The sequence below is a fragment of the Choloepus didactylus genome, chromosome 6 (assembly GCF_015220235.1).
Source record: "Choloepus didactylus isolate mChoDid1 chromosome 6, mChoDid1.pri, whole genome shotgun sequence".
In the NCBI taxonomy this organism is placed as follows: domain Eukaryota; kingdom Metazoa; phylum Chordata; class Mammalia; order Pilosa; family Megalonychidae; genus Choloepus; species Choloepus didactylus.
This window is the reverse complement of record NC_051312.1, coordinates 60,916,036-60,943,668: the sequence shown is the minus strand read 5'-3', so window position 1 is coordinate 60,943,668 and position 27,633 is coordinate 60,916,036. Positions and strand designations below refer to the sequence as shown.

The 27,633-nt window shown below is 43.1% G+C and overlaps 1 protein-coding gene across 1 annotated transcript; it reads right to left on the bottom strand.

Annotated features, from left to right (window-relative positions):
* Positions 1-23,079: 23,079 nt before the first annotated feature.
* DBX1 (developing brain homeobox 1) lies at positions 23,080-27,195 on the bottom strand. The gene is made up of 4 exons (XM_037838032.1): positions 26,829-27,195; positions 26,085-26,186; positions 23,922-24,124; positions 23,080-23,442 (listed from the first exon to the last, which is right to left on the bottom strand). Exons 1-4 carry the CDS (start codon positions 27,193-27,195, stop codon positions 23,080-23,082), a joined length of 1,035 nt encoding a protein of 344 aa, XP_037693960.1.
* Positions 27,196-27,633: the final 438 nt, after the last annotated feature.

Here is a 27,633-nt window from a genome sequence, read left to right as displayed (position 1 = left end):
TTAGTGGTTTGGCTTCTCTGTGCTGGAGCAAGTCCTCAGAGTTTGAATTCATGCCAAAAAGAAGTCACTCTGGTCTAGATGCAACAAACACTTTCAAGGAAAGTCCAAAACATTTGCAAACCCATCTTTGCCACTACTGTGCCATCAACATCTCACCTCTTCTCGGTTTTCCCATCTAAATCACCGCTACTCATGAGGAGCTTGTTAAAATGCAGAATTTCAGACTCCACTCAAGCTTTCAGAATCACTGGGATCTAGTGGAAATACAGATTCTGATTCTGTAGGTCCAGGTGGGACCCAAGATTCTCAGTTTCTAGCAAGCTCCCAGGCAATGCTCCAGTCCCTGGACCACACTTGAGAGTAGCGAGAATAGCCAGCTGGTCTCCATTCATCTCCTTGGCATGAGAGATTTTTAAAATGTACTTCCTACCTACTTTAGTTGCTGAATGCATTCAGAATATTCTCACAATCCTCAAAATGACCCTGGGGTGGTAAAAATGCTTATTCCCATTTTACAAGTTAAAAAAAAAAAAAAAAAAGGCTCAGAAAAAACAACCCATCAAGGATCCTATAGCTCGGGCGTGAGAGATTTAGAGTTTCAGCCCCATCTTCCAAATCCAAATCCTGCCTCTACTGGCTGCTTCTATTCTTATGGACCCCATTCCACGTTGCAGCCAACACCCATAGCAGTGTAGACAGCAGAAGATGACAGCACATTTAGCGTAGTTTTTACAGCAGCACCAACGGTGTCAAAGGCTGTGTTTGAAGTGAGGCCTTGTGCGTTCACTGTGAAGTTGATCCTACACAGTTGCCCCAGCTGCTAGTGAGGGGACATGTCCAGCTCATTGCAATGCACAATGGCCTAATCAAGGGGAGAAGCAGCAGCCAGATGTTCAGCTTGAGCATTTTTAATGCCTGTCAACAAAAGGAGGGGTGAGGGGGGTGGTGTTACAATGGTTTGGCAACCTGATGTCCTGAATTTCCAAGTTTTTCCATGTCAAATATTCTATCCCATTGCTAAACAGTGAGTTCTGATTTTATCTAGGAAGTATGATCAGCATATGCAAAGGACACTGGGACAGATGATATTTTACAGGGAAAGGAAGGAAGGAAACTAAGTATTTATTAGGTGCCAGGCATTATGCTGAGAACTTCACTTTATTAAGTGTAATCGCAGATCTTCTAAGAGTGGGTGTTCTAGTTTGCTATTGCTGCTGGAATGCAAAACACCAGACATGGATCGGCTTTTATAAAGGGGGTTTATTTGGTTACACAATTACAGTCTTAAGGCCACAAAGTGTCCAAGGCAAGCCATCAACAATCAGGTACCTTCACTGGAGGATGGCCAATGGTGTCCGGAAAACCTCTGTTAGCTGGGAAGGAACGTGGCTGGCATCTGCTCTAAAATCCTGGTTTCAAAATGGCTTTCTCCCAGGACATTCCTCTCTAGGCTGCAGTTCCTCAAAAATGTCACTCTTAGTTGCACTTGGGGTATTTGTCCTCTCTTAGCTTCTCCAGAGCAAGAGTCTGCTTTCAACAGCCATCTTCAAACTCTCTCATCTGCAGCTCCTGTGCTTTCTTCAAATTACAATCTAATCAACACTGATGTGTCTGCCCACACAAGATTACATCAAAGATAATGGTGTTTTGGTGGACATAATACATTCAAACCAGCACAGTGGGTGTGGCTCCATTTTACAGGCAAGAAAACTGAGGCTGAGAAATGTTAAATAACAGTACATAGAAGAAATGGAATTCTCAGTTTTTCCTAATTGTAAAGCCTATGCCACACCAAGGGACAATCGACTCAGGTTGGACTTTGAGAGGAGGATTGCACATCCATTCTGTATTATCTATTGCCATGTAGCATATTACCCCCAAACTTGGTTTAAAGCAACAAACATTTATCATCTCACAGTTTCTGAGGGTCAGGAATTCAGGCATGGTATAGCTGAGTTCTCTGGCTCAGAGTTTCTCAGGATCCTAATGTTCACAAGGAATATTAAAAAAAAAAAAAACTATAGAAAGCATCATGTTTACTAGTGAAATAATAAATGTTTACCTTTTCAGATTAGGAGAAAGATGCCTCTTACCACTACCTAATATGATCCTAGTTGGGTTAGAGAGGCAAGAAAAGTCATGAAAACTGGAAAGGAAGAATTTAGACTGTCTCTAGTCACAGATAACATTATGTTTTTAGAGTATCAAAAAGAATCCATGGATAAATTATTGGAAATGAGTGAGTTCAAGTTTGCTGCATACAAAATCAGTACACAAAAATTAAATGAACATAAAGTGAAAAAGTTTCAGAAATTTAAAGACATACCAATTAGGTATTTCAAATACCTAGGAATGAATGCAATAAAAGATGTGCAAGATCTCAACACAGAATTCTATGAAACATTGTTGAGAGAAATTAAAGAAAACCCAAACAGAGGATATATTATCTTTAGGAATTAGAAGACTCAATGTGAAGATATCCATTCCTCCAAAAAGGACTCGAGATTTGATGCAATCCTATTCAAAAGACCAGCAAAGATTTTTGTGGAGTTGACAAAATGATTCTAAAATTTATATGGCAATGCAAATGATGAAGCATAGCAAATGACGAAGAAGAGCAAGAAGAAAGAACTTTCTCTGTGAGATACCAAGATGCATTATGCAATTCATTAATTAAGATGGTGTGGTATTGGTACAAGAATTGACACCTTGAGAGAATAGAATAGACAATCCTGAAATAAACCCAAGGCATGTTTGCTTTATTACCTGGACCCTGCTGAGGGTGAGGCTGGTGTAGAATGGATGATAGAGAAGGGAGATGATGACTATCAGTTATGGCCTTGGGACCACCTGCACAGTGGAGATGGTTGCTTGTCCACTAACCCTCCCATGAGCCTTTGGTTTTTTAGAGATTGTGGCCAACCACCACCTTAAAGTATGGGTAAGAGAGTAGGCTTGATGCAGGAAATGAGTAGTCTGAGGCGTGCAAGCGGGGGACTGTAACAGGTGCTATTAATGCCTTCATCCATACTCCACTTGAAGCTGCAGCAGACAATTCCTGGTCGCTGACATCCTCCCACCTCAAGCACAGGCGTGTCTCTGCTTCTCTGCCTGAGACCTTTCCCCGGGGCCACAGAAGCTGGTGCAGCCCGAGTGCAGAGCGGTCCACCACCACTGGGGATTTGGTGCCCCGGGAGCAACCCACAACCAATGAATAATGGGAGTTAGTGGATGAATGCTCCTGCTTCCCTGTCTTTCTGTGGGACAATATTCATGGCACATTCTGCAGCTTCCTTAGAGGTCCTCGGTGGGACTGGGTCTCAGTTGCCCACAATGGTAACTGTGGAATGCTTTATTGGTGTTTCTCCCTTCCCTGTTACATTTTGTCTAGTCCCTCAAGCAGAACTGGGACTAGGGTGAGATGAGCAGGGCACCTGGGGCACAACCCTGAGAGGGAGTCGTCCTTAAATGTCATGCCCTGGGCACCCTAGCTTCAGCCTTGTTCTTGATTGACACCGCAGCACAATTTATACACACCCAAGTCCTTCCTTAGGAGAAGTTGAGACAACTCAGCTATTCTACTCCTACTTATATATCCAACAGAAATGTGTACATAGATGCACCTAGATATGTACAAGAATGGTCATTGCATCACTCATAATAAACATGGCAAACAATCCATGTTTCTACCAACAGTGAAATGGACAAATAAAATTGTGATATTCCTTGTCATACAACAGTGAAAATGTGGATGAATATCACAAACATTGTGTTGAGTGAAAGCAGGCAGACACAAAAGAATATGAAATGCATGATTCCGTTTACATGAAGTTCAAAATACAGGCAAAGCCCTAGCATTGAGGGATGAATACATGCTTAAGTCATAAAACTATAAGGAAAAGCAAGAAGGGAAGGGGCAGGAGTTGGCAGAGGCAAAAGAGGCTTTGAGATGCTGACAGTGTCCTATTTCTTGACATGGGTGGTGATTACACAAGAATTTGCTTTGTCATAGATCACTGATCTTTGTTTTGTGCACTTTTCCCAGTGTTATACTTCCCGATGAAAAGGTGTTTCATAAGTAAATGCTGCCCTAGGAAGCCCACCTGTTCACACACCCAGTGAGGGCTGCAGGGCAACTGGCAATGCTCTCTTGAGCACCGGCATGAGGGTCCACGAACCAAGGTTTGACTGATTGCATCACTAACTGACTGTTTGAATTCTCATGAATCAGTGCTTGAATCACAAATTGAGGACACTGCTTTGTGAGCTTGGGCAAGTTATGCCACATCTCTAAACCTCAATTTCCTCCTAAGTAAAATGAGGCTAATAACTCCTGCTGTGCAAGGTTGTTGGAGGATTCAAGAGGCGACATTGCAGAGTGTGCAGGACATGCGGCTCGTCATCGTTCTCGCAGCTCTGACTTCCCTGATTGTGCAGTCTTTCTGTAAGCATTAGGGGATGGAGCTGCAGTGCCTCAGAAGATGCAGAGAGGGATGTCTGGGCCCCCTACAAGGAAAGCCTTTCTGAAGATCACATCAGGGTCCACTGTTCTGTAAGATTATGAGTCCCCTGTAACCACTGGAGTCCAAGAAAAGGCTGGAGACCACCTGAGAGGGTGGCAGCACAGGGATCCTTGCCTTGGTTTGTTGCCAGGTGGGTCCAGGTGATCTCTGGAGTGTCTGTGATTGCTCAAGGGACTGAATCATCTTGTGTAGAGCGTAATGGAAAGAGTCTTGGGGGCTGGCAATCTGAGTTACCTGCTCCTCTCCTGACTGTATCTCTTAGAGAAGCCCAACCCATTCTCAGGACCGTAGCTGCCTCATCTGTCGAAAGAGGGGTTAGGCTAGCTCAGTGGTTGCCTGATGTGCCTGATCACCACTGACCCGGAAAGCACATTCGACACTCAGATGATGGCTTCCCCTCAGCCCTGCCAAATCAGAATATGCTGGGGAGGAGGAGCCCAGGAGCTCCCAGCTCCTACAATCCAAGGCTGTGACGAGCAGCCTGTTTTACCTCACAGTGGCCAGTAGCCACGAGGGGGCAGCAAAGCCCAAGCAATGCCACTGCCAAGTCTCCGTCAATTGGACTTGCTTTGGTGAATCTACAAAGTTGTAACTATCTCATTCTTTTTTTTTTTTTTCAGTGAGGCAGTAAATATATGGCTAAATGCCTTGGGTGTGGCCCTAAGAGCAGACATAGTATTTTTCCCTCTACCCCATCTTGGAGGAAAAAGACACTGCATTCCCATAAAAGGAATAGGAAAAGGAATTAATGTATACCAGGCATCTTCTTAAGCCAAATAATTTGCCTTCGTGGATTCATCTGATCTGCATAACAATCATGTGAGGTTGTATTATTATCCCTATTCTGTAGAATGCCGTTAAGGGGCTTGTGCAAGGTCTGGCTAGTCAGTGACAGATTAAGGATTTGAACGAGGACGTGTCAGAGTCCCACGCCTTGAGTCTTCCTTCTCCACCAGCAGCCACCAAAGCGCTCACATCCAGCACCTCAGTGGTGTTCCACCTCAGCCCTGCAGGTTAGGCCCAGAAGGTATTATTACACTTAGGGGAGGAAACTGAGGCTCAAAGGGAAAGTAAATTGTCCCAGAACACACCCTGAGCTAATGGTAACACCAGAACATGAACCCAGGTATTCTAGCTTCCTTTCCCGGGCAACCAGGGAAGCGGTTATGCATACAGGCTCTGGAGTCATACAAAACTGGGTTGAAATCCCAACTACACTGTTTGCAAGCTGTGACTGTGGGCAAATTGTTATTATCCCTGAGCCTCAGCTTGCTCATCTGTAAAATGGGCATGGCAATATCCATTTGTAGTAGATAGTCTTTTTCAGCATCCTTATCTGCTTTTTCCTTACCAAGCCTTGATAATGGGCAGGAATCCATCCTGTCCCTACAGTGTCACATAGCTCCAGGAGGCTGAGCCCATGCCAGGTCCAGGGATGGAGTTGATGTGTAATATTAATCTCAGTCCCAGGGGTGGGCTGGCAAATAAGCCTGCAATTCGGGGTCTGGGGAAGGCTTTGGGAAGACTTCCGGGGAAGTTTCTTGTCTCTTCAGAGAAACCCACAGGGGAGAAATGCTTCCTTCTTCCCCTGACTATTGTCATATTACTGGAGATGACTCTGGAACTGGTACCTTCATCTCACAATCGACCCAAGAGGGCAGAGCTGACAGAGAGAACCAGGATCCTTGCTCAAGTGGTTGAGCCACCTACTTACTTATCCACAGCAGCAGCCTGCCCTACCTCTGGGCTTCCAGTTAAATAAGATGATACACAGAGTCAAGGTCTCTGACATAACAGTTGGAAGCATTCCTGGCAGATCCACTACCTGAGGGAGACCCACCTTACACAGCTATTGCCTGTAAGTTGCTGAGCCGAGCATAGCGTCTGGCTCACAGCAAGCTCTGGGTCCACGGCAACTGTTCTGGTTGTTTACCACCGTCCATGCAGCCAGGGGCTCCTGGTCCCCAGCTGTGCAATGTGGAGTGCTGGGTAAGAACCCAGGCTCCACATTGAGAATGTTCTTAAATTGATTGTGGTGGTGAATGCATAACTCTGTGATTGTATCAAGAGCCACTGATTACACACTTTGGATGGATTGTATGGTGTGTTAATAAAACTGTTAAAAAAAAAAGAATAAAAATGAGAGAATGCAAACATAGATTGTATATCATGTAATACTATTGTACGTTATGTGTCTTGAAGATGTTAATGGTATATTGTGGTTAAACAGAAAAATGCCTTTGTTTTTCCCCTAAGGAAATAACATCCTGAGTATTTAGGAAGTGAAGCATCATGACTTCTACAACTTACTTTTATCTAGTGGTTTAGATATAGAGAATATATGTGACAAAATTTTGTGTTCCTGCCCCTCCTCCAAAAAAAAAAAAAACAACCTACAAACAAATAAATAAAGGAATTGCTCTCTTCCAGCCTCTCAGGTCCCTTCCTTTTTCCGAAAGATAGGGACAAGGATGGATTTGGCTAAGCATTCTACTGAGATCTTAGTAGGGGTGATTTCAAAACCAGGAACTTGGTATTTGTGCAGATGAGGATTCTGCCATTCAGAGGCATAGAGCTCGGCCACAGTTCTCCATATTTTTCCAGGCAGGTGTAATGGGGAACATTTGAAAGAAGTTGGGTAGGCGACAGAAGGAAACTGTACAGTTCTGCCTATTATGAAATACAGACTTCATTGTTGGAGAGGAGGTGCTATTGATTGAGAACCTATTTCTCTTCCTTATTATGGGCTGGACAAATGTTCAAATATCAATGGCTTAAGGTCATTCTATGACCCACAACCATGTTTGCTCACCAATATTTTAAATTGGGAAATTGCACTTATACTCCAGATTTCCATCTTCTCAAAAAACAAACAAACAAACAAAAAACCAGATGTTCTGTCTTACATTCCGACATGGAAAAAGTGGCTGGAGCATGCAGAGCTTGCTCCATTCTTGTGGGGCCTGCATCCTCCAGCTCAACAGAGTATCCAACATTGCAGGGCCCCTTCACTAATTTATGTCACCTGCCTGGTCCCCAGAGGCATTACTATATATGACCATTAGTTTAAGCTGTACTGCCTCTGAGAATTAGTATCTGTCCTTGGGAGACAGGTATATGTGTTTGACAACATTTCATTCAACAATTACAGGATAACTGAAAGAAGGAAGAAGTGAATTATGATTTGTGAAGACTAGACTTTGAGGGACTCTTCTTGGACTTTGCTGAAGAATTCTGGGAATCCAATGTCTCCATCCTGGACTTGGAGTGCCCAACCACCCCCAGTCCATGTAGTGCCATGTAGATGCCTCTCCTTTACCTCCCACTCTGGGTTACCCTATGAAACTGAAGGGGAAGGAAATAGGACTGTAGTAAGACCATTCCCAAGGGGTAAGGAGTAGAGTTTTCCAAAAAGTTGGTGGAAGGTTTCCTGGTTAATATACAAAGAAGGAGACTCTTTTGAAGGGAGGCCAAATATAATAATGGTGGAAGATTGAGAAAAGCTAGGGACTTAGAGAAGGATTAAAATTCTTAGGTGATTGTCTACCCAATAGCCATCCTACTCTTCTGACCAACAGTACTCCAATTTTGTTCAGAAAACAATATGGCCAACCACAAGAATGAGTCATGGTTGGCCTGAGCCAATTATGGCAGCTCCTTTGCTTGTGATTGGTCTAGGCATGGGCATGGTTCTGTCCAATAAGATGTAAGGAGATTCTTCTTGGGGATTCTGGGAAAGATTTTCCTCCAAGATAAAAGAGATCCTTGGGAGAAAATATTTCCCTTTGCCATTGTCCATTTCTTCCTGTTTTGGATGCTGTCATGTGAAAAAGTGATGCTTGTAGCTACAGCAGCCAACCTGCCACCATAAAGCAACAAGCTGAGGAAGGGTGAATAGAAGAATGAAAAGAGCCCAGATCTTGATGACTGCTGAATCATCTCTAGAACCACCTAATTATGATTTCCTTGTAAATAAATAATACATGCTCTTACCATTTAAGCCACTGTTAGCAAGATTTGCACCCAGAAGCACACCTAATTAGCACAACTGCTTTTCCCATGGACTGGGGGAAATATCATATTTGGTGTACAGCTTAATATCTTCCCCTGTTAATGATTCCACCCTTCAGAAAGCATCATACACTCATTCAGTGGTAGGGTGGAGGAAAGAGGGACAAGGTGGTAAAAGAAGAGTGTCCTAGTTCATATTAACTCTTCTATCATTGCACATGGAGAGGTGGCAGCATCCTATTGAGAAGAGGTTCCTAATGGTGGTGATCAAAGAAATGAGTGGGAGCCCTCAGAGAAGCTAGAAGTGGTAGGAGAGCTGCTATAGCTTCAAGGATCACTGCCAGGCAGACAAATTTGAAAGAATGTAAGAGGAAGATCTCCTCTTTCCCAGTGGGAGAAAGGTGAGGGAGGCTGATAATGCTAGGTTGCAAGAAAGCATAAAATAAATAAAACAAGTTAATAGCATACAGTAATCTGCCTACAGAGCATGGTAAGCCATGCTAGAGAGCCAAAGTTCCAGGCATGATCGCCTGATTAATCAAGGTGATGTTTTTTCTCTCTCTCTACTCTACTTCCCCCTCTCTCTTTCTCTTTCTCTCTCTGGCTTCTCTGCCAATGTTTTGCCATTTTAATTATGAAGACATTGAGGATTGAGGTCTGAAATTTTTGGTGACTTAGTTAGCCAAGGTATACACAGCAGTAAATGGCATAGCTGAAATATGAACCAAGATTTATCTGTCTGCTTTTCTCCTGTTTTATGCTGCCTCTTTGACAATACATTTTAACTTAAAAACTAACCCAAGATCAAAGAACTTTGGCTCCAACTCCCTCCTTCTCCTCTCCCCAGTCAGGTACACAAGTCTCATTGACAAGGTTCCTCTGCAGATCTAGTAAAATGCCTTAACCAATTTCAATTGCATACTTTGCACATAGTAGATGCTCAACAGATGACTTGTAGGTTTAACTCAGAACCAAATAGTTAAAAGTTTGAGGAAAAATAGAAGGACAGAGATGGGGGGAATCTTCATTATTTTTCAAATCTTGCCTCTTTTCATGATCAATCATCTCTTAAATACCTACTAGACACTATCTACCAAAAAGCAACTAATTATTAGAAATGGTGTAGACTAGTAATAGTGAAGAACATAGACTCTGGAGCAAGATTGCTTAGGTTTGAAGCTTTGCCACTTGCTAACTGTGTAACCTCCAGCAAGTTTCTTAACACTTTGTGCCTTGGTTTTGCTCTCTGTAAATATGAAATTAGTACAGTAAATAGAACCTACCTTATGTTGTTGTCATTAGGAATAATAGTAAATAAATGTATTATTTGTAGACTTGCAACTAGTATTCAGTGTTAATTAAATGGTAGCTGTTACTATTACTCTGCTGCCTGTAACTTGACCTGAGTTAGAGAGGTCCAGCTTTACATCCCCGTGCCCACCTCTCTCTGCCCCTTTTTACCCAGGCCCACGTCTCCTTTCTCAACAGTGAGGCTTTGCAAATCCCATTTTCCCAATGCCCTCTTGTTCCTTGCCTCCACTCAGCACCTATTCCTGAGTGTACCCTAACATTCATGTCCTTGTGAAGTCTTCACCATCCCAATCAACTTCCACCGCTTGTCTTTTTCCTGAACTCCAAAAGCACATGCTCTTAACCATTATTTTTAAACCTGAAGGAAATACGATAGTGCTAGCATTTGTTAATTCTAAGTGGTAACAATGTCATTTATTATATGATCCTTTGTAGCTTTTTTTAATTTATTTAATTTACTGTCCTGGCTGCCTGTTTGCTGGCTCTTTTGTGTGACAGCCTTGTCACGTCACATGTCACACAGACACTCATCCATGGCCTGGGGTGGGGGGACAGAAATGTGTCTCTGCTTCTCTACTGATTTATTTTTCATCAGCCCACCAACATCTCTAGTATCTGTAGAGTTAAACAAAAGCAGAAACAAACCAAAACTTCCCTTAACAGCATACCTTTCAGCTACTGTTCCAGAACTCTGCTTCCTTTCATAGCCAACCTGCTTGAAAAACTTGCTTCCACTTGTCTACAGTGGCTTTCAGACTTTTTTTGGCTATATTCCACAGTAAGAAATACATTTTACACATTTTTCAAAGCAACCCAGTACACATACACACTCACACATGCACCTGCTCACACATGGTCACACACAGCACACACATGGAATTGAAACAAATGTTCTATGAAACTTTGCTCATGGTATGCATGCTGAGATTTTCTATTCCATTCTATGCAGTGCTATTTCTTTTTTTAAACACTGCACCCTCATTCACTCTCATCAGAAATAAAAGAGAATGTCTTTTTCTGTGCATGCTTTTCAACTCTTCATTATGTCAGGCTTTTCAATTTTTCCAATAGATTGTGTATAAAATGGTATCTCATTGTGTTCATTAGTAATTTTTTTACTAGGTCTACATGTTTTTACTCCATCTCTTCTCTTCTTATTAAAATTTTTGGTATGGAGAAGTGTTTAAATAAATTAAATTGCAAAGAATAGTATCATTGTTACCCCTCAGAATTGACAAATGTTAGAACTATCACATTTCCTTCAGGTTAAAAAATGGCAAAGTTGAAGTCCCCTATATTCTCTCCTCCTAACCCCGTTTCCCTTCCTCCCCATGTAGAGGCAAGGATTCAGCGTGTAGCCTGCTCGTGTTCTCATGCTTTTACTAAGTCTATGTATAGCCACAACAAGAAATGGCATAGCATCACTTAGGGTATTTTTTTTAATGTGCACAAATGGTGACATACTGTGTTTAATTATTCTGCAATTTGCAGTTCTTGCTCAATAGTGTTTTATAAAATGCAAATAGATCTAGCTGATGCATTGTAACTGTTATAGATTATTCCATCCTCTGAATATACCAAAATGTATTTGTCTAATTTTCCCATCTGCTGGACATGTGTCTTGTTTACAATTTTTCTTTATTACACATGTCGCTACAATAAACATCCTCTGCCTCCCTTTGTGCCCATGTGTTTCTCTTAGGGATTATACTAGAAGGCAAATTGCTGGGCCACAGCTTTCATCTACACAATAAAGAAATCCCAATTTAAACTGGTTTAAACAATATTAAGAACTTTACCCTCTCACATAAAAGAAACCCAGAACTGGAAGTGTTAAGGAGTATGATGTATGCAACCTATTCTCAAATATTTAGATGATAGATATAGAGAAATTAGATATAGATATAGATGTGGATATGGATATAGATATACATATAGATAGAAATAGATTATAGATATAGATATAGATATAGATGATATAGAAAGAATGACATAATAAATGTCACAAAATACTAACATTTGGTAAATCTGGGTATCTGGGTGAGGGGATATACTTTCCTGTAAGTTTGAAATTATTTAAAAATAAACAGTTAAAAACAGAAGAAGCCCAGAGGAATGGATGGTTCTGGCACAGTATGATCAGGGTTCCACTCTGTTTTTCTGCTACTTGCTCTCTAGTCTCTACCTGCCATGGGGTGTTGGCTTTGTCTACTAGCTGGTGACCTCATGGTCACAAAATGGCTGCAAGCGGTACCTGGAGTCACATGGTACCTTGCTCAAATCTGAAGACAAGAAAGAATCCCCACCCCACCCTCCTCATCCCCAGGAATAAAAGTTTATTTTCTGTCTTATTAGACCAATCCCATGCTCACTTCTGGATAAATAGCAATTACTAGAAGAATGCGATGATTAATTTGCATTCCTGAACCTTTCACTAGACAGGAATATGGTATTACCACAGTTGACCTAAACTCTTTGTTCTCAATCCTGACTTACATTAGAATCACATGGAGAGAGAGCCTTTAAAAAACTCACACCTGCTCAAGGACTCCTTCGCCTCAATTTTGTCCCCACCTCATGTGTGTTGGTTTGAAGCTGTTATGTACCCCAGAGAGGGCTGTGCTCTTTGAATCCGTTCCTGAGGGTGCAGACCTATTGTGGGTGGGACCTTTTGATTAGGTTATTTCAACTGAGATGTGACCCACCCAGTTCAAGATGGATCCTAATCCCCTTACTTGGAATCCTTTATAAGAGGCTAAAAGACACACAGAAAAAGTCAGGAGAGCTCAGAGAAGCCCCAGAGAATCTGGGAGATGAAATTGAGAGAGGCTCATAGAGAAAAGTCCTGGAGAAGCCAAGAGAGGACCCCAGACACTCAGAAAGGAAGCCTCTATACCCAGAAGCTGAAAGCAAAGAAACCCGGGAGGGAAAGACCAGCAGACGCTGGCCATATGCCTTCCCATGTGACAGAGGTGTCCCAAATACCAGCAGCCTGACTTCACAGGTCAGGTATCTCCTGCTGATGCTTTGAGTTGGACATTTTCATGGCCTGAGAACTGTAAATTGTAAGTTAATAAATCCCCATTATAAAAGTTAACCCATTTCTGGCACATTGCATTCCCACGGCTTTAGCAAACTGAAACAGCATGCACAGCCATTGAATCGGAATTAGAATCTCAAAACCCAGACCACGTTGAGAACCACACATTTGGAATAATCAGGACAAATCTGGAACCAAGGACAGGGTCACTCCCATAAAGGTCACTCAGTTTATGGGAAGGGCAGATATCTAAACATAGTCAGGACTCTGATTGGAATGTGAAGGGGACATATACAGATGCTGGGGTGGGGGTGGGGCAACCAACAATATATACCATACCACATGTTCAGCTTTACGTCATTGCCAAATCTATCTCCAAAGAGATGCACCTGCATTCACTCTCATCAGAAGTAAATGAGTGCCTTTTTCTGTGCATCCTTGCTAATGCTTGATTTTGTCAGACTCTTATTTTGCCAATCTATTATGTGTAAAATGGCATCTCATTGTTTTAACTTGTATTTTTAATTACTAGTGAGGTAGAGCAACTTCTAATTTCTGTGTGTGTGTTTATTCACTCATCGTTCAGATTTCTCTTCTGTGAATTATTGGTTCATATCCTTTACCCACTTTTCTATCAAATAGTTTGTCTAGTCTTTATTCGTTTGAACAAATCCTTTAAACTATTTATGTGTATTTTAATTACACTTTTTTTTAATATTGCAATAACTTCCCACTGTCAACTTTTTAACTTTGTTCATAGAGTCCTTTGTTGAACCTAACTTTTAAAATTTTTATATAGTCAAATCTAGCATTTTTTTTCCTTCTATAATATCTGGTATTTGTCTTGTTAACAAATCCTTCTCTAACTTGAAAGCACAAAGACATTCTTCTTTATTTTTTCTAATTACTCTTACATTTTATATTTCACATATAGGTTTTCAGGTTTCTAATTCATTTGGAGCAAATTTTACATATGGCCTGAGCTCAAGATCAGAAGAACTCAGAAAGCCAATGTTCTGATACCCTTTATTAAAGTACTTGTTTTCTCCTCACATATCTGAAATGTCTTTTCTATCAGGTACCAAGTTTTCATATACATTTCTTCTGTTTCTGGGTCATTTATTCCTCAGTTCACTTCTGTGATGGTAGGCTCATGTGTCAACTTAGCCAGGTGATGGTGTCCAGGTATCTGGTCAAGCAAGCACTGGCCTAACCGTTACTGCAAGGACATTTGTGACTGGTTAATAAACCAGAAGGCTGGTTTATTAAATCATCAGTCAATCAACTGCATCTGTGACTGATTACATCAAACAGGAGGGTGTGTCTTCCACAACGAGAGAATGCAGTCAGCTGGATTTAATCCAATCAGTTAAAGACTTTTAAGGGAGAAGAGAGAGAATTTTCCCTTTTTCTTCAGCCAGGCAGCTTCTCCTTGGGAGTTCATCAAAGACCTTCATTGGAGTTGCCAGCTCACTGCCTGCCCTATGGAATTTGGACTTGTGCATTCCCACAGTTGTGTGAGACACTTTTATAAAATCTCATATTTCCGGATATCTCCTGTTGGTTCTGTTTCCCTAGAGAACCGTAACTAATACAACTTCCGTCTGGCTTATGCCCCCATCTCTCAGGTTAAACTGGTCCTCTCAGGATACCCAAAGACTTCTGTCTGGTCAAATAGTTCCTTTTCTTTTCTTTGTTGACTTTTTAGAAGTATTGGGGAGAGTTGGCATCTCCGTGCTTCTTGAAACACTCCCTGCTCTTCACTGGTGTGTACAACTACAGGAAGATTACCACAAAGGAAAGGACATGCCCTTCTCCTTTTCCTTCCTTTCTACTGGTTAGAATACTGCTTGATGCCTGGAGCCAGAGCAAGCACCTGAGGCCACAGAGTGGATGAAGCAAGGAAAGCAGAGTCACGGAGAGAGCGGGCCTGAGTCTCCGATGATCTGGAAGCCACCATCCCAACTCCATACTGTACACAGGAGAGAAATATGCATAATTTTGTAAATGTTGTTGTTTGGAGTTTTCTCTTACTTAAACCACATTTTATCTATCTAATTCAGTCTGTATATCCTTTAGGACCTTTATTAACAATATATCCTTTCTGTTTCATAGATAAATCCACACATTGTTCTGTGATTGGCTTTTTTACTGAACAGTGCATTCCTCCATCTCCCTCACCTCCCACATTTAATTAATCCCTACAACCTATTGGTACTTTCTTTCCCTCAACTTCTCTTTATCCTCACTGACGCTGCCCTAATGGAGCCACCATAATCTCTAACTGATGCTAATAGATCACTTCGCTTCCACTCCTGCCTATAGAGAAAATTAGTTCATTCTTCAACCCATTCTTCACAGAGCATACAGGGTGATTTTTTAAAAACACAAAACAACTTAGGTCAATCCCTGCTTAAAACCCCTGTAGTTTCCTATGCAGCTTAGAATGAAATTCAAGCCCCTTAACAGGTCGACAGAACTCACCCTCTTAGTGACTCATTCATTTCCCTTCTCTCCAGGACTCCTGGACTCCATTCTGGTCCAGGCTATCACTCTCTTTAGCCACACTCCTCTCTCTTCATTCCTTTCAAGACTCTCCCCCCACTTTATGTCCCTTGCAAATTCCATAAGCACCCTTTCCACAATATGTGCCCCACTGGCTCCTTCAGATATCTACTAAAATGACATTTCCCTAAACAGGCTTTCCTTTGAGAGGCGCTCTCTATCTTTACACGCTTTTCATTTCCCTTAGAGCGTTTATCACAGTCCGTAATTATGTAAATATTCATTCATTTATATGGTCATTCTCTTCCTCTCCTGCTAGCTCCCAAGAGGAAGGACATGTGTTTATTGCAGGCATCACAGAGATCCAGACACAGAGAAAGCACTTGATAAATATTTGTTAATGAAAGTGCCCTGACTTATAGTTAAGAAACGTTGATTCAGGAACCATCTTCACTGCATGCAGGCTGTGCCACATTGGAGAAGTAGATCAACCTTTCTGAGCCTATGTGTAACATGGGGATAATGAGGCCTGCCCTGACTATTTCATGGGGTTGTTGTGAAGATCAAATGAGATGATGTAAGATAAAATTTTAAAACTGAACAAATGAGACAAGGAAAATTTGGAAACGTGAGTACTTGGCTCATCCAGTTGTATGAAAACTTGCTTTCTTAAACACCTGTAAGTAAAATGGGCCTCTGTAAACTAGGCTGTCCAAGGCCTTTCAATAATAAGCTGTTTATCACTGTTGCTTTTCCCCTGTAACTATAGCTTTAAAATGAGAATTTCCTTGGAATACAAACCTCAGGACTTATGTCATCGATCCCAGTAAATGAGTCCTTTTGACTTGAGAATGAAGAGTTTAGTAGCAGCTGCTAGTTGAAATGGAAACTTTTTGCTCAGAACAATAAGAAACTCAGCTTTCTTGCCCCTTGATCTGCTTTGCTTAGTTTGTGAGTGATTGCTGGGGTGTGGTATTTACAAAAAAGTTTGGTAAAGTGTAGGGGATGGCTTGTTCTTTCACGTTGGGATGCCTATGTGGTGTAAATAATCCTCTTTTAATCACATTCTAAACATGGCCCTAAAACAAGATGTTTGTGCCAAAAGGAATTCCAGGAGGCATTTACTCTGATGGGGAGTGGGGGGGGGGGGAGGAAGGAGGGGGGGGGTGAGAGGAGGGGGTGCTGGATAAAGGAGGGAGTAGGAATGATTGGGTTAAATAATAGAATCATCAGCCCCACAGAGCTAGGGCAGTGTGTGGGAGGGTGCATTTTTGTTGCTTTGGATCACCAAAGAATGAATTGAAACTCCACTTTTCCTTTTAACAAGCACCTTTTTTTAATGCTATTTTTGTTATTTAAAATATAAAGAATGTGGTCATGTTTTCTCTTTAGCAACATCTATACAAATGCATTTGGATTTTTTTAAATAAACATTTTATTTTGGAATAATTTAAGATTTACAGAACAATTACAGAGATAGTTCAGAGTTCCTAGATGCAGTTCACCCAGCTCCCCCTAATATTACCATCTTATAATACCATGGCCCACCTGTCAAAGGTAAGAAATTGTTATTGGTACAATTACAGAAAAACTGCAATTTGATTTGGATGTTACTAGTGTTTCCACTAATGTGCTTTATCTGTGCCAGGATCCAATCCAGGATACCACATTGCATTTAAATTTGGCTTGTTTTTGCATCAGCATCAAAAAGTCATTTTTTGTTTTTGTAAAAAAACTTCAAATTAAGGGTATGTTTTTCTTTTTGGAAAATATAAATTTCCAGACTTATGTAGACCTTTGCCAGGAAAAGGACTTCCAAAGTCAACTCATACTGTCTTTCCAAAGGCAGATTGTGCAACTCCAACTAAAGCCACTTTTTAAATGGAGAGTAATTGTCTACCACAAGGCCTCCTTGTAGAGAGTGAAGGTGGTGATGGTACAGGGAGAAGGGGTGGAGATTTGGGGTCTAGCGTGCCCCCGCCCTTAGTGGAAAGACAATGTGCTCGATTCTTACCTCTGCAGGCTGTGTAAATGGGGGAAAGTTACTCAGATTCAGTTTCTGATTCTGTCATATACAGATACAGATACTTCCATGTAGGGTTGCAGTAAGTGTTGAAGTACAGATGTGAAGTACGTGTATTAAAGACAGGAAGTAAATAATGTGCAGCACAGTATGACTCAGTGAATGGACGTTATTTTTTTTCTTTATATTTGAAGAAAGAAAAGAGTTATTTTGAAATATTTTGCTTAGTGGCTGCTTGTTTCAACTTACTGCCCTTGAATAAAAACATCTACAACATTTCTGTCCATAAACACAGTCCAGCAGCTTTCCCCCTGCTACTTTTTCTTGTATGCTATTTCCCATTGCCTGGCAGAGGGTTTCCTCCCCCATCACACAAAAAATCATATCATCCTTCAAGGCTTTGGGCAAATTTATCCACAAAGTCTTCCTTGATGTGCTCAGTGTTGGACAAAGGGTATGGGTCTTTTTTTTTTTAATTAACTTTTTTTTTAAATCGACTATATAAAAAAAAATTTTTTTTTAAATATGATAAAAAAAAATTTCAAAGAAACCATAACAAGGGAGTAAGAAAAAGACAACTAATCTAAGAAACTACTTTACTTTCAACATGTTCCTACTCTACCCCAAGAAAATAACCTAATACAGCAACATTTCTGTGAACTTGTTCCTAACATATCCATCCGAAACTAACAGACCATAACCATTCCTAGGCATTCCCAGAATGTTACATTTACCCACGATACTTATCTGTTGTTATTGGGTTATCATTCCCCCTTCCTTAATTGCTCTCTATCGCTAGTTCCCCTACATTCTACATTACAAACCATTTGTTTTACATTTTTCAATGTTCACATTAGTGGTAGCGTATAATATTTCTCTTTTTGTGCCTGGCTTATTTCACTCAGCATTATGTCTTCAAGGTTCATCCATGTTGTCAAATGTTTCACGTCATCGTTCCCTCTTACAGCCGCATAGTAGTCCATATTGTGTATATACCACATTTTATTTATCCACTCATTTGTTGAAGGACATTTGGGTTGTTTCCATCTCTTGGCAATTGTGAATAATGCTGCTATGAACACTGGCTTGCAGATATCTGTTCGTGTCACTGCTTTCCGATCTTCCGGGTATATACCGAGAAGTGCAATCGCTGGATCGAATGGTAACTCTATATCTAGTTTTCTAAGGAACTGCCAGACTGACTTCCAGAGTGGCTGAACCATTATATAGTCCCACCAACAATGAATAAGAGTTCCAATTTCTCCACATCCTCTCCAACATCTGTAGTTTCCTGTTTGTTTAATGTCAGCCATTCTAATTGGTGTGAGATGGTATCTCATTGGGTATGGGTCTTGGAGCCAGGGAGAACTAGGAAGGTCTCCAAGTCTGTTTCCTGTTTAACCCATACTACAGATTAAAAGAGATAATGTATATAAAGAGCCAGTCACAGCACCTCAAAAAAAAGTAATGTTAACTTTTAAAATAAAATAAAATGATTGGTTTTATATGTGGCAGAGAGAAGGAGAGGCCAGAAATGACACACGTCTCTAATTTTTGAGGAAGAGATGTGAAGGCATGGGATTGGGGGCAAAAGTCCTTTTTGTTTGTTTGAATGGGGTATTGCAGGTAGAAGACCTGGCACTTGGTCGTGGACTTGTGAAATTTAACAAGTTTGGGGATACCCAAGAGCAGAAATCCAAAGACCTTTGAGATCTGGAGCTAAGGAGTCAGACCTTTGAGTGCCAGACTTGAGATTACCATCATTCAGATGCTAATCGAAACCAGAAAGGAGAGGAGGATTCTACCCAGGTAGCTCTTGGAGTGAGAAGAAAAGAGGGCTAAGGATAGGGCCTTGAGGAGTATCAACATTTAAAGGGAATACAAAGTGTGAAGGGTCCTAGGATGAGAGAGAGAGAGTAGAAGCTAGATGGTAAATTTTTTAGAATGTGTGAGGGATGAGGAGATGGAGATAAAGTTGAGCATGTTTAAATTCTGATGGGAAGGTGCAGGTGACAAAGATGGGCTGAATATGGGTAGAGAGGCGGGTACTGATGGGAAGAGAGGAGTGGATACTAGAGCAGGGAGAGAGGCAAGTGGGAAGCATGGGTGTGGTGGTGGCTAAGTTTTTTGGTGGGGTGATATGAAACTGGTCTGATAGTATTCTTCTATCTCTCCCTTTAATGATGTAATTTATATGTTTAGATAAAGAGTTGTCAAATGTGGTGTGGGAAACCCTGTCCATTCCTAAGATCCTTCAGGGGGTCCACAAGGTCAAAAGTAACTAAGGTATTATTTGTCTTTTTCACTCTCATTTTCTCATGAGTGGAGTTTTCCAGAGGCTATGTGTGTGATGATGTCTCATGTAACAGCTAATGGAATATGTGCTTGCATATTCTTGTGTTTTCTAGAATTTTCTATGGTATTAGATTTAGGCTATATTTAGGTACATTTTAAGAGATTGACTCAGTTTGTTTTCAGTATTTCTACCATGCTTTCATTTGTTCTCTTTGGTTATACATGCTATACTATCTGTAACCTTGTTTTCATCCAGTAAATTATTATTTGAAATCACAGTTTTCCTCGAATCTAAAACACAGGAAGTAAGTATACTTTGTTACCTTCTTTTGGCAATAATATGTAAAACTCTTTGAAAATGTTCTATGTTTCAAAATTTTACTTAAAACTCTTACTATTTCTATAATTCTATAATCTATTACTTCAGAATTTAATATTTTATTCTAAAATAAAAGAAAATTTATTTGTAATATATTTTTGCAGAATGTAGATTGAATGCAGAAGCAGTTATGGGAGTCCAGCTATCTTCTGTTAAGCCAGTAATTAAAGTGATTTGTAAAAACGTAAAACCATGCCACTCCTCTCACTAATATTTTTACTTTGGAAGAAATACTTATTTTCAGAAAAAGTAATTATATTAACATGTAATAGATTTATTATTGATATAAATGAATTAAATATTTTTAAATTTTAGTTTAAATTTTTAATATAGTTGACATCAATAGATAAACCCCCAATAAAAAAAATCTTTAAGATCCTCAATACTTTTAAGAATCTAGAGGGGTTCTAAATCCTAAGTGTTTGAGAATTGCTAGTTTAGACCACAGGGAGGAGGTGGGAGGGAGGGAGGTTTAGGAGAGTAAGTAGGGTTTTTTAAATGACCGTTGATATTTAACTGCAGGATTTTTTTTTAAAAACCAGTGAACTCTAGTAGAGAGTTTCAGTTAGTTGGGATTTGGTTAAATGGGTTTTTACCAGTTTAATCAAGGAAAAAGTCTGGTGTATTAGAATTAGAAAAGCCTGAATCTGATTTCTGTCTCTACCATTAGCTGGATGACCTTGGGGAAATTACTAAACCACCTAGCTTCAATTTTTGAATCTGTAAAGTGAGGATAAAAATTCATATGAAGCTTTGCTACTTGACGCGTGTCCCGGGAACCAACAGGCTGTTGCCTAAGTAATCCTTCAGCTTGTTTGAAACGAGTTCCAGGCCTATGGTCTAGACTCTAGAGTATCTCTGTCCCTCCTTTTAATTCACTTATTCACTCAACACATATCAAACACCTAAAAGAAACTATGCGTGACACTAGGGATAAAAGTGTACAAAACCAGTGGGGTCCTCACTCTTGTGAGGCTCAGCTAAAAGAAACACTAAAATAATGAACCAAACTGTGGCATTCATAGTTCTCAAAAAGTAATGCCTCATAAATATATGGGAGGAGCATACACTTAAAAAAAAAATCTCCAGAGCATTCTGACTTGAAATATAGTTACGAATCTATCCTTATGCCTGAAAATAGTGCTTGACTGCAAGGACTGCAGGCTTGGGCTGGCAGGAGGGGAAAGCGGGCTACTTCTCATCAGGCTACCATTTCTCCCTCCCAAGGCAAAGGAAAGTGGAAAACAGCCTTCATCTGGATTCCTTAAAACAAAGGCAGTTCCCAGCCCAAGAACAGAGTTCTCTGTCTGAAAGGCAGGCTGCACTCAGGTTGAATGTGGGACACTGTGCTAGGCACTTCCATGTGTGTTGGGGAAATGTGGGTAGTTTCTTGAATAATCTGAACAATGATGATTGTTTTTTCATTTCTCATGATCAGATAAGAACCATAATGAAAACAGTGACCACCGACTTTAGAAAGAAGTCCAGCAGGAGAGGAAATCAGAATCTTAGGCTGGAGGAAATCTCTTTATTTGAAAAGAGGATAAATTTAGAAAGAGGATAAATTTAGAAAGAGGATAAATTTAGAATAGCACACATTCAAATGTCAAATGTAACACCAACTACAGAAATCTAAGCTTGGTAACTTAAGGATTATTGCAGACTCAATTTTTTAGTACCATTTTAAGGGAGCTACTTTACTTGTAACAGAGCAAATACGGTTATTTTATGGTACAGCAAAGTAAAACAGGCACTGTACTAAGATGGAGATGGCTGTTAACCAGCTGGGTGGCTTTGGGCACATGCCTTCCCCTCTTGGACCACATTTTACGTTCTGTAAAATACAGCGCTTGGACATTCAGCTCCATTAAGTTCTAACATTCTGTGAATTAATGACATCATTTAACCACTGTATGCATTCTACTTTTTATTTGGCATTTGTTCATTTGATACATATATACATATATAAAGTCTGTACATAGTAAAAATACAAAATAAGTATTTATTTATAAGTTATGCAAGTAAACAGCTACATATTTAAAGTTTACAACCCACTGCAAAAAGAAAGAAAGTAATCTAGTCAATCTTTTAGTCATTCACAATAACCTTGGTATAAAATATCCATACAACAAATGTATACAAAATTAGTGTACAGTTCATAAAAGCTGTGCAAAGACAGCAAAGTTCAGTAAAAAAAAAAAAAAAAGAGGCATGTGGGTCTCTCTCTATCCACATCATGCCCAGTGCTGAGGAGCTTTGCAGCTCAAGGACACCTCCCTGGAAACAAAAGGGCAGAAGGTAGAGTGCAATGGTGCATATACTATGGATGCAGAAATTATCAAGGAAAAGCTTTTAAACAGAAACAGACACTGACGGGTCCACCCTTAAGAGAACTCACTTCTCCTCCAGGAGAGCATTTGTAATAGGGAAGACTCAATATTTATTTTGTGCCTCAGACCAGAAGGCACAGAAATGTATTTGTTGGAAGCCCTACCTAGGATGGGAGGTGGAGAGACCTGGGAATTCAGGGGTCCTGGAGTTGTATGCTTGGTGTTTTGACTCCTAACTCGATTCTCTTCTCTCTAAAAAGGGCACCTACCTCATAGAGTTGTGCCTGCTGAAGAACAGCAGGGCCTGGGGCTTAAGTCACAAGTCTTAGGCCACAGATGTCAGGTTCTGGGAGTGGAGAACCCACACTGTGTTTAAAACAGTTTGCAATAAAGAAGACAGAAAAGAGCGCCGTAAAAAAGTTAAGGCCAGGACGAAGACCCAAATTTAACTTATATGGGGAAGGCGGTAGGAGCACGTGTGGAGGAAGCAAACAAACTTGTTATTTGGCAAACGGAAGGGCCGGTGGCACTCTTGACGAGGTGATGACTCTGCAGTGGGAAGCGACAGCGTCGGGGCCGCGGGGACGACGGGAATACGCAAAATGCACACCTCTTCAACTTCAAAGCACTGAAAAACAGTTGCCCGGGCGCGGGAGGGACTTCTAGGAGACCGTGATTTCCTCCTCCTCCTCCCCCTCCTCGTCCTCCTCGGAGTCGGAGGAGTCCGAAGGCTTGCCCGGGCTGCTGGAGCGCGCCGGCGAGGGGGACAGCGGCCCTTCCAGCCGCGGGGCCCGCAGGTACCGGGGGGCGCGGGACGCGTGATAGGCCAGGCGGTGGCGGGGGCTGCCAGGACCCTCATCTTCCTCCTCGTCGTCCCCCGGACCCTTCTGGCCCACGTCGCTGAGGTCCGGGTGCGGGTTGAGCTTGGTGGGGAGGGTCTGCTCCCGGCAGCCCCCGCTGGACAGAAGCTCGCGCTCCTTGGAGTTCCTCCATTTCATGCGTCGGTTCTGGAACCAGATTTTCACCTGGGGGCGAGGGTTGGACGAGAGCAGGGGAGGAGCGGAGATGAGCGCGCGGCGCGGGGTGGGGTGGGGGGACGTCTGGGAGGTTCCGCGGGAGGGGCGTACGGGGGGAGGGGGAGAGGGATACGAGACTTTCTTTCCTGCCTTTCCCGCTCCGCATCCATCCAGTCAAGTGAGTTGAGCCGGGTCACAACAGAACACAACCCCCACCCCCGCCGCTTTAGCTCGTCGCCCCTTCAGCCCTATCTTCTGGCACCTGGCCCGATGGGCTTGGACGGGGAAGTGGGGGAGGGGTGGGGGGGCTGCGGGTTAGATGGCGGGGTGGGGGCTCTCATCCGGAGGAGCCTGGAGGAAGCTGGCCTCAGTTTGCCCATCTGTACAGTGGGACCTAAGCGGTTTCGTAGAACCCTCCCAGGTGTCTCATGCGCGGGAGTGAGGTGAAGCGAGAGAACTGGAAGAGGCTTGGGGGAGACTGCCCTTACCTGCGAATCCTTCAGGCCCAACTTGGCCGCCAGCTTCTTGCGGTCGGGTTTACTGATATACTTCTGCTTCTGGAACATCTTCTCCAGTGCCTTGCGCTGCACATCGGAGAACACAGCTCGACGCAGCATGCCCCGGCGGGGCTTGCCGCGGGCAGCCAGTGGCCAGGAAAAGGTCCCGGGGATGGGCACAACGCTCGAGGACGCTGCGGCGGGAAGAAGGGGAGGCGGGGGAGGGTGCGAGTGAAAGGGCGGTGTCCAGGCCCGGCTGCGTTGCTTCCACCCCTCCATCGCGGCCTCCCTCCTTTTTTCTCCCTTATCCCTTCATCTCTTTAAATCTCTCCTTTTTCTCTCCTGGAGATTAGGCCACGAACCTACAAACCTGCGAGAGAGAAAGGCGCTTTCCGCCTAAATAACTTTCCTTTTCAACTGTACAAACGCGGATTAGGTAAAACCACCGAAACACAGAAAACAACCTCACAATAGCCTGTTTCTGTTTTCCATTGAAATGTCTCAGGAAGCAAACCTGCCCACCTCAGCTAAGACAGCGATAAAATAAATAAATTACAAAAATAAAAATAAAATATCCAGCTGAAGCTACTGGGTTCACCCCTAAACTTTTATCACCTCGGTGGCTTCTGCACTCTTTAGATAAAAATGAAGGGTTTTACTGATTTGATTGGGGGGGTCCGCTTCAGAGCTTTTAAAAAACTAATTAGCAGTCATCTTTTTTTTTAATATATTAATCTTTCCTCCCCTTCCCCACAAAGCATAAAGAATTCGGCAGAATACATGAAAAGTGGCAGCTAATTAGCACATTGACCGCTTCCCAATGGGTATTGGCATGATAAAAGTGGGGAGAGTTTCACTTTAAGGGAGGAAAAAAAAAACTAAAAAGAGACAGAGACTCTAATGAAGCGTGAATGGTAATTGTGTAGTAATGAACTAACAGAAAAAGACTGAGGACAAGCAGCGAAAGCCATATATTACTGGGACAAAAGAGATTTACACTTTCAAACTAAACACAACTGCAGGCCAAGACCATTGGGAGAATACTGATGGCAGAGGCTTCTCTTCCCCCAATCGTTTTCATTAAATGGACATGAAAAGCTATTTATAAAGCTTGAGTTGTTTTTGTTAGAGTATTGAGATGAGGGAGAAAGGGAGCAAATTCCATTATCAGCAGCAGCATGAATGGTGTGGCGGGGGGAAGTTGGTGAATACTCTCTCCCCCTTTTAAAAATCAATTGCTTGTTTCTTCTGCTGATATTTGGGAGTGCTGTCCTGGTTTTACCCATCCCCCACCACCCATGCCCACTTTCTTCTCTTTATAGGAGATCCCCTGACCCCCTTCTGAGTTTTGACCAGTTGCAGAGTTTTTGAGCCATAGTTTGAATCGCCACTGGGATTCCAGAATGAAAACCTGGAAGCTGTTTAAGTTGTTTCTCCTTTAGACTCCTTTAGACTGGGACTCAGTCATGGGCTTCCCTTCAGCTGCTTCGTATTTTACAAGCACAACATTCTTTAAACTAAGATATGGGGGGAAGGGGGAGCGGTGTATGAGAAGGAGTTGGGAAATCAGGTTGCAAATAGCAAGTTGGGGTTGGGGGAGGATCCACCCTCCTCCCCCTGGGCGACCCCAAGCACCCCACACAAGAGGGCACCCCATGTGGTCTTGTGAAAAGCGCGAAGCCCTGAATGAGTCTTAAAGGGAAATTAGCCCCGGCTGGTAGGTGTCTCTCGGCGGCGTGGAGGGGCGAGGGCTGGTCTGTGTGTGGCTGCCCGGAGGAGCTGACCAATTGGTCATGGTGCTGAAACCTTTGTGGGGAATCGTGGCCAAGTGCACTGACTCTGTGGGAAAACGGCGGCGTGAAGGGATGCCAATAGTTCCTCGCCGGGAAGGGAACCGCCTCAAATTGGGACCATGACAATTCCTGCTAATTTGTAGACCAAGGAATTGGTGCAAAGTGTCAAGCAGTCACTGCTTGTGCTAAATAGGGCATCAAATTGGCGCGACGGATTCGTGAATGTTGTACGCCTTGCAACCTCTGAACCAGAGCGTAACCCTGGGGGGTGGACGGAGAAATATGGCTTCGGCGCAGGGGACGACGGGCTGAGGATGGGGCGCCACCCAGCCTCACGCAAGTAAAGGGGGACAAGACCTACCTGGGAAGTAGGAAGATCTGATGAAAGGCTGGAAGGAGCCTTCAAAGTAAGGAAAGGCGAAGGTCTTGGGAGGGATGCTCTGGAGTAAGGCGGGGGACGTTTCTGGGAGAGAGAGAGGAGAGGGGATTTGGTTACCTACTTGATTATGTACAGCAGATTGAATACATGACATGATTATCACTTCGGTTCGTTTCAAAGGTATCTTCCGCAGTATACTGACAGTAAAACAAGTCTTTTCCTAGCATTAGCTCATCTGATGAAATTCTTCCTCTTTTTCCGAATAGAACTCGGAGTCACATAGCCCTACCCGTCCCCCCACCGCACCCCCATCCCCATCCCAGGCAATAATGAGACAGGTAGGACTTGGGAGGGGAAGAAAAGAATTGCAGATCCATAAAGCGAATTAATCCAATAAATACATCTTGGGTTTAAAGAAACCGGCCCCCGCAAGAGCAAGGGCAGAAACGCAGACGCCCGGGACAAGCGCTGAGCATCACCACGGTAGGGAACTTTGCGCCCCCTCCAGCTGCATGTGCTCAAGTTCATTCGAAAAGTGGGGCAAGCCTGGAGGCTCCCCCCCCCCCAAATCTGCTGTGCCTAAGTCTCACGTTGCCGGACTCGGGGTCTCCGGGTTCGTGCGTACGTGTGTGCGTGGGTGGACGCTCTGTACAGGAAACTGAGGCCAGAGGTATCCCGCACATGCCCGCCACCTGGACCCACCCTCTCTGTCTTTCCCTCACTTACCAGTTCTGGGCGCCGAAGAGAGGATGGCGTTCACCCCAAACTTCAGAAACGTGGGCTCGCTGGGAGGGGAGACGGCCGTCTGCGGGGAGCTGCCCCGCTGGCCGCCCGGGCCGGGGGAGGCCAGATCTGAGGCCCCGGTATCTGTGAGGGTCACCGAGGCCCCCTGCCTGGGCGGTGACATGCTAGCGGTGGGCACGCTGCGAGGTAGGTAGACGGGGGGCCGACTGATGCGGATCAGATCCTCCACCAGGAAGCTGGAGTGGCCAGAAAAAGCCGTCTGCAGGGTCTGGGGCAGCGTCAAGGTGGGTGTGGGACGCAGGAGACTGGGGTACCCGGCGGGGGGCGCGAGGAGACCAGGGAACATCATGGTAGGCGCGGGGCGGGCGGAATAACCCTTCTTCCAGTGGCCGGAGGGTAAACACCTTGCTTCCCGCCCCTCCTTCCCCCGCGGTGCCCTTTTTCTTGGGCTTGGCAAACGCCTCCAAGTAACGATCCCACTTGGGGTCTGCGAGTCCTCCGTAGTCCTCCCTTCGACGTGATGGTTTTATAGGGCCCGCCTGCTAAAGCTCTTTGAAAAGTGACAGCTTTGACAATGAAGTTCAACAAAGTTCTCCACTCGAGCTTCATTCGCCGGGGGCGCTGGGCTCTCTGATTGGCGCAGTGGTGCAATTTATGATTGGATTAGTCTTCATAAGCATGGCCCGCACAATGGGCGGGCAACAAAGGCCGGCGCGCATCAATTCTGCATATCGACCGCCTCTTTGCAATACAGTGAGCCCCCAAGCTCTTGCTAGGGTTTTTGTTC

Bases quoted from the DNA above. Each gene is read 5' to 3' on its own strand.
- DBX1 (XM_037838032.1), bottom strand. From the start codon at position 27,195: ATGATGTTCCCTGGTCTCCTCGCGCCCCCCGCCGGGTACCCCAGTCTC. The intron at 26,187-26,828 runs GTAAGTGAGGGA...TCTCTCTCCCAG, and splicing joins CTCTTCGGCGCCCAGAACTG to AAACGTCCCCCGCCTTACTC. The intron at 23,443-23,921 runs GTAAGGGCAGTC...CCTCGCCCCCAG, and splicing joins TGGGCCTGAAGGATTCGCAG to GTGAAAATCTGGTTCCAGAA.